This window comes from Uloborus diversus, chromosome 7 (genome assembly GCF_026930045.1).
Source record: "Uloborus diversus isolate 005 chromosome 7, Udiv.v.3.1, whole genome shotgun sequence".
NCBI lineage: Eukaryota > Metazoa > Arthropoda > Arachnida > Araneae > Uloboridae > Uloborus > Uloborus diversus.
The window spans coordinates 79,539,170-79,553,117 of record NC_072737.1 but is presented as its reverse complement, the minus strand read 5'-3'; the positions used below and the strand labels follow the sequence as shown (position 1 = coordinate 79,553,117).

Below are 13,948 nucleotides of genomic sequence, written 5' to 3'. Positions count from 1 at the left end.
AAAATTTTGAATCACATCTACAGACCTGATTTAGTAATAGGCCCCTTGAATCAGGGGCGTAGCTAAGGGGGGGGTTTTGGGGACAAACCCCCCCCCCCCCCCCGAAAAGTTAGTCTCAAAAAAAAAAAAAGAGAAAAAGAAGAGAGAAGAGAAAGAAAAAAAAAGAAGAAAAGGAAAAAATTCCAAGCGATTATACACACACACACACACACATATATATATATATATATATAAAAGAAGTAACCCCCCCCCCCCCCCCCGAAAGTCGGGTCTAGCTACGCCACTGCCTTGAATGTATATTTGTTTACCAATATATGGCAAGGAAACATTGTTTTCCAACATTTTCAAGGATAAAGAAAAGATTTTGGTTAAGAAATTCCGCGATATTACGTAAAAAAGAACTCATCTTCCAAATTGATTTTCATTGACAATTAAGTTGAGGCCTAAGTGAAATAAAGGATGATTATCATTTGTTTAGACCAGGGATTCCCACGCATCATATCACATTGTGGCACGCAGCGGAGTATGAAGAGTGGCATGCGAAGACTTAATAAACTTTTTTACAAAATGAGAAAATAAATGTCGCTTTCTGGAACTTCGGTCAAACTCTAAAACCCCCTATACTCATATTCAAAGAAAAATCTTTAAAATTTTGTAATTTATTTGTATCTAATTGTAAATGTGTATATAATGCGTCAAAGTATAATCTTATTGCTTTATCTAGAAATGTAGTGTTAACTGTGACATTACAGACATTGCGCAGTTAAGCTTATATTTGTGTGTTTCAACAATAATAATTTCGATATTGCTGAAGAAGGTTTTGGTTTGCGCCAACTATTTTCTGTTAAACTTATCCATCAACTAGAAGTGTTTGTGACAAGGAAAGACCTTGAACTTGTCTTCTGTTGCTGGTCCTATAATGCGCTGTTTTAACAAAATACGAGCTCTAGCTCCTATTTTGTAAGAGTTCTAAATCGGCGAGCTCTTCCCGTACTGAATTTCTCCGTCACTCAGACTCAACGTGCTATTTGATAAAAAATCACATAACCAACCCATAAGTAAAAAATTTTCGCTTTTTTATATTTTTCAGTATGTTGAAAGTGGCACGCGAAATATTTTTTCTGAAGAAAGAGGCAGAGTGGCACTCTTCCCAAAAAGGTTTGCAACCCTAAAGTCCCAAACTGTAGAATAAGCAGAAACCCGACCGCCATCTCGGGGCTAAACGATGCTTTCTTCCAATGCCTACTGTGGTGAAGTAGCGTGTTTTGCTTCTTGGTTGTGGTTTCTTATTAACTCCTTGCATGGCCACACTAAATTTCACTTACGCTAAAAGTCCATGACGATTGCTGAAACTCATGCAACAAAGAGGGCGCTAGAGGGAACCCCTGTTTCCATTACGCAGCCATTGATTAGTGGAAGCAGGGGCCTCCGTTCAGCACGTCTTGCGGTCAAAATAGGCGACGTCCAATCAAAAATAAACAAACACTGAAACGTTGACATTGATTGGTGGATGCATGAGCGGATTATAGTTGCATTGGTTTAACACAGAAAAATCATAAATTCTCAAGGCCCGTTAAGCGTCAGTGTCATCTAGTGGGGCCATATGCTCCATGTTAATTTGTTAATGCACAATCACGAAGCACCACAATCAAGAAGCAAAACACGCTACTTTTTTTTTCAGATGTAGGAAGAAAGCGACATCTAGCCACAAGATGGCGGACGTGTCTCTATTTAAGCTGCGATCTATTGCTTTAGGCCACCCCTGGTTTAGACCCTCAGTGTACTGTAGGCTGTAGCCAAGCATATGCAATGAGAAAAACCGAAAAGGTGCGTAATTGCAACTCTACAGTACACTGTAAAAAATTCCGAAACGGTACTGAGTATTTTCGTGCTACGTTTCGGGTATTCAATGATTTTTATCCTCTTCCTGGAAAAATCAAGTATCATTGCAAAAAGTTGCCTGAGTTGCTGCAAGTTGCACGAATGCAGACTTTTCACTGTTGTGAAAAATATTTTTAGCTCCCAATTTAAAGATTAACTGACCGTATTTATAAAGTGTATCGGCTTCAGTTCCATTACTGCCCGCGCCCAGACTGATTAAGCTCCCAAAAGGAGCGAATTAATCCACGGCCTACGTAGCTCTGCAAGAGTTGCAGGCGAGTGAAACTCTTGATACTTACTTGCAATTCTGTCTTAGCTTTGGCCATGTTTGCAATACTACTTTTGGAGCTTCTTTAATAAATCAGGAAGGTGCCAAGTTATTATATTAAAATATATATCCTAAGTTCCTTCCCGTATCCTAAGTTCCTTATATCCTAAGTTTACTAATTTTCCAAAGACACGACTGGCACAGGAAGATTTCTGAATTTTTTAGGAGGCTTCCAGGATAATTTCAGGAAGGTTACTGAATTTTAGCGGAAAATATTCCGAGTTTTTACAAGATATGTTACTGGCAGAAATTGGGCACATCATCATTATTTTCCAGGAAGGTTTCTGAATCGTTTTTATAGTGTACTTTCCTCAGTTCTACAGACTCTTACAGGTGTGCCAAGCCTGCTAACCCAAAATGGCCCCTCCTCAAAATCACATTTTTTTTTTTAAAATCATACCCATTGAGTCTAAGGGTCGACCAATACCAACCTACGGCCCTTTCTGTTTAGCAAACAGAAAGGGCTTGTGAACTTAGGGACCGGTCCTCCCCTTGAGAAAGTGTCGGTCCCTGGTTCACCTTTTTTCATTTTTATGTTCTTGCGTTTTGCATCTTCAATTTTATTTAGATTGTTTATTCATTAATATATATATATATATATATATATATATATATATATATATATATATATATATATATATATATATATATATATATATATATATATATATATAAAAAATAAGCAAGCCAAATTCCAAATATTAAACAAATTATATAAAAATAATGATGATAAAAAGGAAAATTGCAAATAGCTATTAAATAGGAAAAGATAAAGTATGAATCCAGAGCTCATCAGCCGTGGAGGATTCATTAAATATGGTCAAAAGACCAAAATTTTTTAACTACGAACTAAAAGAGAATGTTTAAGCTCCGGTACATGCAATATAGAGTAACATTTGGCAAAAGCACCACATGCTAAACTATATTTTCCTCCAATGTATTTTAATTTTTTTATTATTCGATGATATATTTTTTAATGTGGAGATGTCACGACCCCCTAAGAAATGCTTCGCGACCCCCTTGGGGGTCGCGACCCACAGGTTGGGAACCCCTGCTATAAATGATACATAAAAGATGGCGCATTACGAAATATAGGTGAAACAAGTATGAGAAATACAACGCAAAATGACATTTCTTGAGCAAAATAAATAATCACTAAATGTTTAAGAAATGCTTGAAACGACGAGGGACGAGGACGGGGGGGGGGGGGAGTCGCCCTCTGATTTTAGAGTAATTCGCAACATTAAACTTCGGCCCTCTGCCACATTTTTTCAATGCAGCAGAACCGCTATCACCAACGCCTCGGAAGAGTTTCTGAATCTACTTCAGCAATTCCGAAGAAAAAATTCAAAAGTCTCTTTGATTTTCGAATTGAGTCACCATCCAAAACGTCTTTAATCAATTTCGTACATTAATGATCTAAATTCTGCCTAAACAATAGATAAAGCTTGAAAAAAAAATCTCTAATTTTTATAAATGGTGTTAGTTTTAAACAACTCGGAAGTACAAATAGAATTTAATTTCAGACGCCCATTTGCCACCGCAAGCGTTTCCGAACGCTTGCGATGACATGTTTCGGAATGCACTCTTGGTCGTCCACCAGTTACTCTATTCGAACATACGGAATCGTATAGGTTATTCTACTCGACTCAGCCTTCAGTTAAAATAGTTTCCTTCTTTTCTTTTTTAAAATGGCAACGGTTTTTCCGTCGGTCGGAGTTCTGTGAGTTGTCATTTGTCGTGTAGTCGGCTCATGTAAATTAAATATATTCATAGTGCAATATATGTATGTACATTTTGATGCATCTGAATTATCTATGACACAAAACTGAGCTTTTCAACTTTGTTTCTATTACTTTTTTAACTCATTTTGATTTCAATCTTTTTATTTTCTACAAACTTTTATATTCAATCATTTGTGTAACATGTTTTGTTTACATTAATTTTTAGACCTGGTATTTGTTATTTGATGCTGATCTGAGTTTGATAATTTGAAATTTGAAAACTCATTTGATCCAAAATGGTAAGTTTTATCTAAGAACTAAATATTTCATTGAAACTTTAAGTTGATTATTTAAATCTTGTCACCCTCAAAATATGCATTATATTTTCATGGATTGCATCAATATAATGTGCGTAACAGTATTTTTTGAAATTGTTAACAGAAATGATTTGTCCGCATTTGATTTTTACTATGGAATTATTTCCTACAGGTACTTCTAGCAGCTAGCGTAACAACAAAATCTGGCAAAGGTAGAGTAAATATTTTGGAAAAAAAATAAGATTGTTCTGTTACCACCACAATTTTGAAACTTTCTTCTCTTTATTTTTTAGCCCTGGTATCGCGGCAATTTGTAGAAATGACCCGTGCTCGTATTGAAGGTCTATTAGCTGCTTTCCCTAAATTGTTGAGTTCTGGTCGTCAACATACCTTTGTTGAAACTGAGAGTGTTCGTTATGTTTATCAACCAATGGAAAAATTATATACTTTGCTGATAACAACTAAAGCCAGCAATATCCTTGAAGATCTTGAAACTTTACGCCTGTTTACAAGAGTGGTGAGTTGGATGACTACTTATATCTGTATCTATACATCTATCTATCTATATTCTTATATAGTGTGTACAATTCTACTTAAGAAAATTTCAAGAAACAACTAATTTGAGACATAAGTAAATAAACGAGCATGAAGATAAACTGTTGTGCAGACAATATCACCATTCAACTTAAGTTTAGCATAAAAAGTGCATCATGAACTTAATCAGCAAGATGTTAAAAACTGATTTATTGATCCAATCTGTGTAAAAACCATCAAAACTCTTCAATATATGAACTTCCTGCAGCTAAACATGTGCAAAGTCCAAATTTTTATGCTTAAAAGGCACCCTGGAAATCTTTGCCTGGGATGTCCTTAAGGAACTTTGTAATATGGGCTTGAATGTGCTCTGCAGAATTCCAATATTTTTCTTTGAGTTATTTCTTCAAGCTGGGAGGGAAACTAAGAAATCACTCAAAGCCTGGTTTGAACTAGGGGAAGGGGGGGGGAGCACTTTGATCTTGCTCTGGACCAGTTTGTTTCACCATTTAGCTTTGCACATGCGTTCCATATTTACATTTGCAAATCCTCACTCACTATCCCATATACTGCAGATGTTGAAATCATCAGCCTCAGGAGTAGAAATTTAGAAAAATAATGCAGCGGATCAATAATTAGAAAATTACTCTGGTCCATACACAACTTTTAGCTGTCCATTCTTGTGTCCTGGTTCGAAATACTGAAAACTTACAAAAGTATTTAACGAATATATGACTGCCCCAAAGCAGAATACTTTATGATGTTCTGCAGCGTAAAATCATTTGACCTGCAAGTACTTCAAGCAAAAACGTGACATTTTCTACAAATTGGGTGCCAAAAATCAAAATCGTTTCATATAGGAGTTGTTTTTTTTTTTTTTTTTTTTTTTTTAACTGGAATGTTGCTATTTATTTCTGTGGAAATGAGATATTTCTGGAACCATCACAGCTTTCAACCAAATGACTAATTAAAGAGCACTGAATTTGGAAAATTAGTTGATCATGATAACTATAGAATCAAAGAAACTTTAACAAGGTGCCAAACCTAAACCGATTGAGATTCTCCTAAAATAGTTGTATGCTTTCTGAAATGCATAGAAAGAGCAAAGATACAAAATTTTATAAAAAGTAGAACCTAAATGTTAAACCACATTTTTTGGGTTAAATTTACATGGCATGAAGTAGCAATTACAATAATGTTACTAAGTAAAGAAATTACTAAAATAATAAATAAAATGAGTCGAGTTTGGGTTGTATATAATGAAACACTTCAAGACTTTCTAAATAATTGAAATATTTTCTGGATGCAAAGGGATTAAAATCTCAAACAAGACAATCTCCGGCGATAACCGTGTTTCAATGTTGGCATCTTTCCAAAACATACCTGTTTGGCGGAAATTGTAATGGGTGAAGATCGATTGGGAAAGTCCTACAAAGGACCCATTGAATTCAACATCGCGAGCTTTCCACCAAATTATTGTATTTTACGAGAATTTTAGATTTTCTTCTAATTTTAAGAAATGTGCAGAATTTCTACAAAATTCTATCTTAAGTTGGAGGATATTTATAGAAAATCTGCAGTTTCTACAGATTTTCTGCACCGCGGTTTCTGCAGAAAATTTCAGTTTTCCTCTCATATTTGTACAGAATTGTACTGCAGTTCAGGCATCTGTTCTGCGACGTACGTCGCAAATTTAGTACTATTCTGCTTCGGGGCATGATTAATGGAGTCAATTAGCAGTTTTGAATAGACTTGTTGTCTGGGTTTGTTGGGGAAGAGAAAGACACAACACTCATCTTTCTGTTTACCAATGCTGGTAAAAAAATTAAGCCAACAAAATCTTATCTGTGTTGTTCTTTTGGAGGAAAGGCAATTGGTTGGCAAAAACAATGTACAGTAGAACCTTGATTAAACAAGGTTTCTGTTACTGAGCCAATAATGAAGTCTTTTTTTTTGTAAATAGGTAAGTTGCTAGAAAAACGAGGTGTTTTATTTCTTTTTCAAAAAATAATGAAATTTAAATAAAGTGATGAATTTTTAATTTTAAAATTTCATGTTCTAGATTTTTTTTTTTTTTTAAATGCAACTTTCAATATTCAACTTGACGTTGTAAGAAAATTCCATTGACTTTTTAAAACTTTCAATCAGTTATTTTCCTACTTTAATTTTCTAACTATGAAACATTATACTTTCATCTTTTAAAAATATTCTATTGATTTTTAACTAGATTTTAAAAATTTGCAATCCTGACAAGTTTTTATACAAAGTTACCATTAATCGAGATTTCCTAACATCCAAGGCACTATTATTTCCACTTAGCTCAGATAATTGAGGTTCTACTGTATACCAACAGAGGCTGTATTTGATTTATGCTTTAATATTTAGTCATTTCTTATTATTTATTTTCATATTATTGATTTATAAAAAGTATGTTTTTCTAAAGCTTTCAAATTAACTTTTTTTTTTCACATTGATTATTCTTATGAGTTATCGCACTTATTGATATTTTATAGATACCAGATTACTGCAAATCCATGGAGGAATCTGATATAATCAATAATGCATTTAATTTAATATTTGCATTTGATGAAATTGTAGCACTAGGCTACAGAGAAAATGTTAACTTAGCTCAGATTAGAACATTTGTTGAGATGGACTCTCATGAAGAAAAAGTTTATCAAGCAGTAAGACAAGTAAGTTCTAAAGGGTCTCAAATTTACATATTGACGAGCTTAAGAGATGTCAATTGTGCTAAATGATTGATAAAATTACTTCTATTGACATTTGTGTCTTGTAATCTCTTTTATAAATGCCTTATCTTGTATTCAAATCCTGCTAGTCTGATTTTTAATCCCAGGAGAAAGTAGGAAAGTGAAATAGCATTGCAATGTCTTTAAGAGAAAATATTCAATAGTGTCAAATTATTAGCATTTGGAAACTCAGAAATAGGCAGACCTTAGTCATTATTTGCCACCAAAATTTTTAATTTGATGTCTAGATTTCAAACCGTAGGTGCTAAATCTGAGGCCTAAAGTTTTGGATCACTTGGAAGCTTCTCTGTTCTGACTCATTGTGATTAAGATCCGTGATTGGCCCAAAGGATAAATTTAAAAGTAATTTTTAATTGCACTCAATTTGGTGCTTAAAAAATCATTTTCTTTTGTATATTTTACAAATATACTATCGGCAGTGTCTTTATTGCAACAGTGCATATCTGCAACGAGTTAAATTAAAAAATATATTTTTCTTTTTGAATACATGCATTAAAAATGGTACCTAAGTTGTTTGTTTTGATGCCTAAAAACTTTTACTAAGAGCCATCATGACGCCTGGATTTAAACTCTTATTTTTAACTGTTTGGAAAGTGTTAACCTTCTGAAATTACTGCAACTAGGTTTTTTTTTTAAATTAATTTTTTTCCAGTTAACTGTACCTGTTTTCACTAAATATTGTTCTTAGTTATATAGTCTTAATGCAAATTTAATGTCACTGAAATTAAGTTATGGTTTCATTTCTTTCTGTAAATGATTTGTTTATTTTCTACATTTGAAGCATGCAGTTTTTTATGCATGTTTTCACATTGTTTGTAAAATAATTTTAGGGACTGTCCATTATCGATGTTGCACTTTCTTTCAACTGTTTTGATTTCAACCCCCTTTTTTGTCACAAAGTTTCACACTTCACCTTATGTTCCCTTGTCCTTGTTATATGTTAGGCTGTTTTTCGAAAGCATGTTCTTGTAAAAAATAAGTGATGTCTCTTTCTGTTACTCCCTCCCTCCTCCCTTTTTTCACCAACTCACAATTTCATGAACCTCTCCTCAAAGCATGACATCAGTTGTAGACAACCCCTAAAACCAACAGTTTAATTTCCTACTTTTCAAAGAATTTTCAATATTGATAAAATAATGACTTTATCCCCCTTTTTTCAAAGATAAAAAAATCAAGCTTTTTGTTTTGTTTGTTATTTAATCAGACTCAAGAAAAGGAAGCAAAACAGAAAATGAAGGAAAAAGCTCGAGAGCTGACCAAAGCCAGGCAGGAAGCTTCCAAGAAGGGTCGCAGTCCAGGCTTTGGGTCAAGCAGCAACTTTGGCTATCCCCCTTCACCAGTGGTTGGAGATGCAGCTCCAACTGCACCCGACACTCAGACCAAACAGACGTATCCTACGCCAAGGTAGTATTGGTGTCAGCATTATGCAGATAATTACTTAGCTGCTTTTAATTTAAAAAGAAAAAGAAACAGTTTGATGAGGTCATTAGTCATATATTCTTGAAGGTTACTTTAACCTTGTTTTCTATTTTATTATTTTTTGTTGTGAATTCATATATGTTTTATTAGCTAAAGAAACAGTCAAATTTGCTTATGACGAACACAAAGGGACTGCGGTATTTGCTCTAGGGGTGTTTGTGATTTGAAATTTCTGATAATTTTTTTGGGCTGACAACATATTCTAAAACTGAAATAAAATTTTTAAAAATAATTTTTTAACGTTTTTTTTTTTTTCAATAATTTTTGTTCATATTTGAAAAGTTTTTAGAGATGGGGGGGGGGGGGGGGAATAGAGCTTCCTCATAGTTTCCAAAAATTTCACTCATTAGAAAATTTTACTTTAGTCCACAATCACACCTGATTTGCTCATTACAACTCAGTACTTGCAAAAAAAAAGTTTGTGAAAAAAATTATAAAAGTTCAAGCCGCTCCCCTCCCTTTTTGTTTTTTGAATCATAATAAAGTTATGAAATATTTAAAATTTAGTTATACATTTATGAATTATAAAAATTGAAGCATACTTTATTAGTTTTTTTTCTTATTTTTCTAATCAGTATCAAAGAAGTTGGTTTTAATTTGCATAGAGCTCTTTATTATCTGTTTCTTGTGTTATTGTTTTTTGATAAATACTCGTCACCTGAAAAGCAATTGCACCCCTTAAAGTTTTTCTGCACATCAAACACCATCAACTATTAGGGTGGGCCAAAAAACAACTTTTTTTTATTTTGATGATGAGTAGTGCATAAAAGGTGCCATTAGTGAAATAAAGTGCAAATAAAAAATTTGAATTTTTTTGCACAATTTCTTGATTTGCCACAATTGGGTTAAAATTTCGGAAAAATGCTGTTTTTTCATGTTTTTAGCCAAAATTAGTGAAAATAGTATATTTCTATTTTAGATGTTGAGTTAGTTGCATGGAAAGGGAGCCATTAGTGGTACTAAACTCCCATAAAAATTTTGAGGTGTGTGGTACAGTTCTTTCTTTAGCCACAAATGAGTAGAAGTTTACGCACTTTTCAGTTTTTTTAACATTTTCAATAAATTTTCTTAAATAGTAAAAATTTTGTTTTCACCATATTTCTCTGCCGTAATTATATATTTTTGCCACACGCGATGCATTTTTAGATACATGGTGTGTCATAAATTGATTTAAAATTTGAAATGTGCTAATTGAAAACTTTGTGCAGCTGCATTCAAAATTAAGGCTAAACAGCACAGAATTCAACAACGGACTAAAGAAGGTGTGGATGTACAGAAAATTTCTGCTTGTACTTTCAACAGAGAGTTTTTATCTACACTGTTTTAGGTAGTAAAAGGTTTTTTGAGTGGAATTTCTGCGTTTTAGCGCTTTTACTTCTGTTGCAGTGTTGCTACTATGAAAGCATCTTTTCCTTTGTGGCCATCTGCAAATTTCGTGTTATTTTAGTAGTATTTCTTTTTAATACACAGCATAGGACTTCAGATTTTAAAATTGTTTTGAATACTATGTGTATTTCAGTTTCTTGTGGCGAAATACATTTCGTGATTCAAGGTTGGCTGATATTGGTTGAGAACCAAACCAAAGTATATCACCATATTCAGTTGACCCGAATTTTAGTTTTGGAACCTTAAACCTTAGAAACTCGAATTTCTTGTACTTGGTTCTCCTTTTAATTGCTATCTATTAATTCAATTAATACTCATCACAATGTTTTGATACCTTGGTCTTCATTACTTTTCATTGCTGTGGTAGCATTGTTGTGAATTCTTAGGTTGGCCATGTTATTTAGTTTTTTTAATCCCTTTTGCGTACCCTGGTTGTTTCTTTAGGCGAATCATATTGGAAAATCAGTTCATATTACGAACAGTGCGAGACATTATAAGACATCTATGGGTTTCGAGGTGCCAAGCACAGAGTTAGCTCTACAGGCAACTGTGAGCCACCTAAACTACGTAATAGGCATTGGTTGGCAGTCTTGAACCTCTGGAGAGCACAGTCCAGTTGAAACAGCTGCACAACTACCAATTATGTGGTTTTGGTCTGTGCTCAAATTTTCAGTATTTTCCTTTTCTTTTGCCTATGTTGAAATACATGGCAGAGGTAACCTAGAATGATAGCAGAATTTTGCATGCATCAGCTTGGGTTTAATTGGACCAGAAAATTCTTAGCTTCAGTACTTTCTCTATCTTATTTATCAGGTGTCAGACCTGGAGTACGTTCGTATGAAAAATATGCACCAAATGTTGCAGTTCATTATTTCCTTTTTTTTAACAATTGCAGTGACACTGTTGTTTTTTGTTTTTCATTTCAAGTTCTTACTGGAGTGCCGTTTCATGCGACTGTTTTTAGTTAAGGGATAATAACTTTTTCTTATTTCAAAAGATTTACCAGTAATTAAGAACGAATTCTGCATTACTCCCATTGATTTTGAATGTAAATCAAACAGAGAGCTGCACTAAGTTTTCTAACAGCATATTTTAAATTAAAAAAATTATATGCAATAAGTTAATGTATGTAAGTTTAGTATAATGCAAGTTTATGTAATTTATAATACACCACGCATTTAAAAATGCATCATATGTGATAAAACTACATAATTATGGCAGAGAAGTATGGCAAAAACAAAATGTTTACTATTTGAGAAAATTTAATAAAAACGTTAAAAATCCGAAAACTGCCAAAATTTCTACTTATTTGTGGCAAAGGAAAGAACAATACCACACACATCAAATTTTTTGTGGGAGTTTAGTGCCACCAATGGCACCTTTTTCACGCAATTTAGCATCGAAAATAGAAACATGCTATTTTTACTAATTTTAGCTAAAAACATGAAAAAACAGCATTTTTTCAAAATTTCAAACCCTGTTGCGGCAGATAAAAAAATTGTGCCAAAAAAATCAAACTTTTTATGTGCACTTTGCTCCACCAATGGCACCTTTTTCACACTACCCATCATCGAAATGAAAAAGTTGTTTTTCGGCCCACCCTATTGATGATGTTGAGGATGGTTCAGCTTGAAATTTTTCTCATTTGTCGTTATCATCACCAGTTTTGTTATTTTTTTCAACTACATTAGCTTAAATAAAAAATAATCATATAAGCTTTGTGCTACAATATGATTATTGAGCTTAAATTGAAGCTTTCATATCCTTGGATCTTAGTATCTTATAAGCGATAATGTTGGCATCAACAAATGTTTTTTTAATTAGTCTTTATTCCACTAATTAAAGTAAAGGGCTATCATCATTTTTCTCACAATTTATAACTCATCACTAATTTTCGGTTGGTTCACTTCAGAATGTTAAAGGAAGTTTTTCAAGAAAAGAAAAACTGAGCTGGAAGTCAGCAGAAGTTTTAGGAGTCACAATGTATGGCTTGCTTTAAGTGAGGTTTGCTTGTTAAAATTGAGTTATGCTCACACAAACTTAATACTGTCCCAACGAAGTAATTCTGATTTCTTTTTTATATCAGAGTTTGTTATAAGCAAGTTTGACTGTATATAGATTTTAGCATTATACTTATAAATGGGATATAAAGGGAGGGGCAAATTTTTATCAAAGCAGAGTAAACATTAGTTTAGGATGAAAAATTATACCTTTTTACTTAAAAAAAAAAAAAAAAAAAAAAATCAGTTAGTTTTTTGTTTTTCCTTGTAACATTTTTTGAATCAAATTAAAAAACACTTTTTTTCATCAATCGTGTAAAACTAAAACATTTTCTAATGATAAATTAGTTGAAAATGTTCTGAAGGGAAACGGGTGACAGATTCCAGGTCAGTCTTTTAGCGGCATAGAGTTAAATTTAGCCCTGCATAAGGTCTATTTAAAGTTAGACAATGCGAAGTTCTATGACTACACTAGCAAGTGTAAAATGCAAATATTGAAAATCTGTCTGTGTTAAAAGATATTTTCTAACATTGGATGAACAGTTTTGTTTATGAAAATAAAGCTTCATTAAAAAACATCCATATCAATTATAATTTTCAAACAATTGTTGTTATTTTTTCAATGTGTTTTTTTCTCCTCTGTTTTCTATTAGTGTCTTTGAATGCCTAACATTCAATTATTATATATTATTTTCAACTTCTGTCATTGAAACCAAAGAAACTTACTTTCTTTTTTTAGTTTTATTATTTTATTTGTAATTATATTGGTGTGAAACTTAAAAAGAGCATTTGGAAAATCCATATTATATTTACTAGCTATCCAGTTAGATAATTTAGTTTAGAAGTTGAAATATAACTTTTTTATATGTACAATAATATTTACTGTACACTGTTTAAAAAAATAATTGAATATCTAAAAAAAAAAAAAATTATTCTAATTTGTTTGTTTATTTATTTTTTTAAAATCTTTTTCAGTTCAAGACCCACTGGTACTGGAAAAGCAATGAAACTTGGCAACAAGAATAAAGATATTGATTTATTTGTAGATATGCTTAAATCAGAAGGAGAAAGTAAGAATTTATTACTTTTAAATAAAATTATTATTTTTTTTTATTATTATTATTTATTTATTTATTTATTTATTATTTATTTATTTCAGTTTTTGAACTTGCTAAAAATCTATTCAATTTTTTTCTTTAGCTGTTGAAACTACTAATGCTATGAAGTCGAGTGTTGGAACAAAACCAACTGCTCAGGTTCATGCTGAAAGGTAAATATTGTTCTTTAAATATTTCATCTGATCTTTCAGCTTTTAAATGTTCTTTCTAAACTTCTTTTTTTAATTTCGTTGCAGTCTCATCATGTATCTTTTGTGTTACATTTGTTTTTACGTGATCTCAAAAATGCTAAAATTTGAAGCATTAAACACGTGTGTTAAACACAACTTAGGGTAATTATCCATGTAAGAAAAGAAGGGATACTTAGTTCTAAAGTGAGAAAAAATATGAGAAAGTTTTTGTCTAAGTCT

General features: G+C 32.5%; 1 protein-coding gene across 1 annotated transcript in view; it reads left to right on the top strand.

The window, feature by feature from the left end:
* The first annotated feature begins 3,909 nt into the window (after positions 1-3,909).
* The window catches only part of LOC129226568 (coatomer subunit delta-like), an 18,393-nt gene continuing 8,354 nt past the window's right edge, over positions 3,910-13,948 (top strand). Inside the window, exons 1-8 of the mRNA XM_054861185.1 lie at positions 3,910-3,995; positions 4,160-4,232; positions 4,423-4,462; positions 4,544-4,767; positions 7,298-7,477; positions 8,760-8,959; positions 13,396-13,490; positions 13,621-13,690. Of these exons, the coding sequence (XP_054717160.1) occupies positions 4,230-4,232; positions 4,423-4,462; positions 4,544-4,767; positions 7,298-7,477; positions 8,760-8,959; positions 13,396-13,490; positions 13,621-13,690 (812 nt within the window). The 5' untranslated portion in view covers positions 3,910-3,995; positions 4,160-4,229. The remainder of the gene's footprint in view (positions 3,996-4,159; positions 4,233-4,422; positions 4,463-4,543; positions 4,768-7,297; positions 7,478-8,759; positions 8,960-13,395; positions 13,491-13,620; positions 13,691-13,948) is intronic.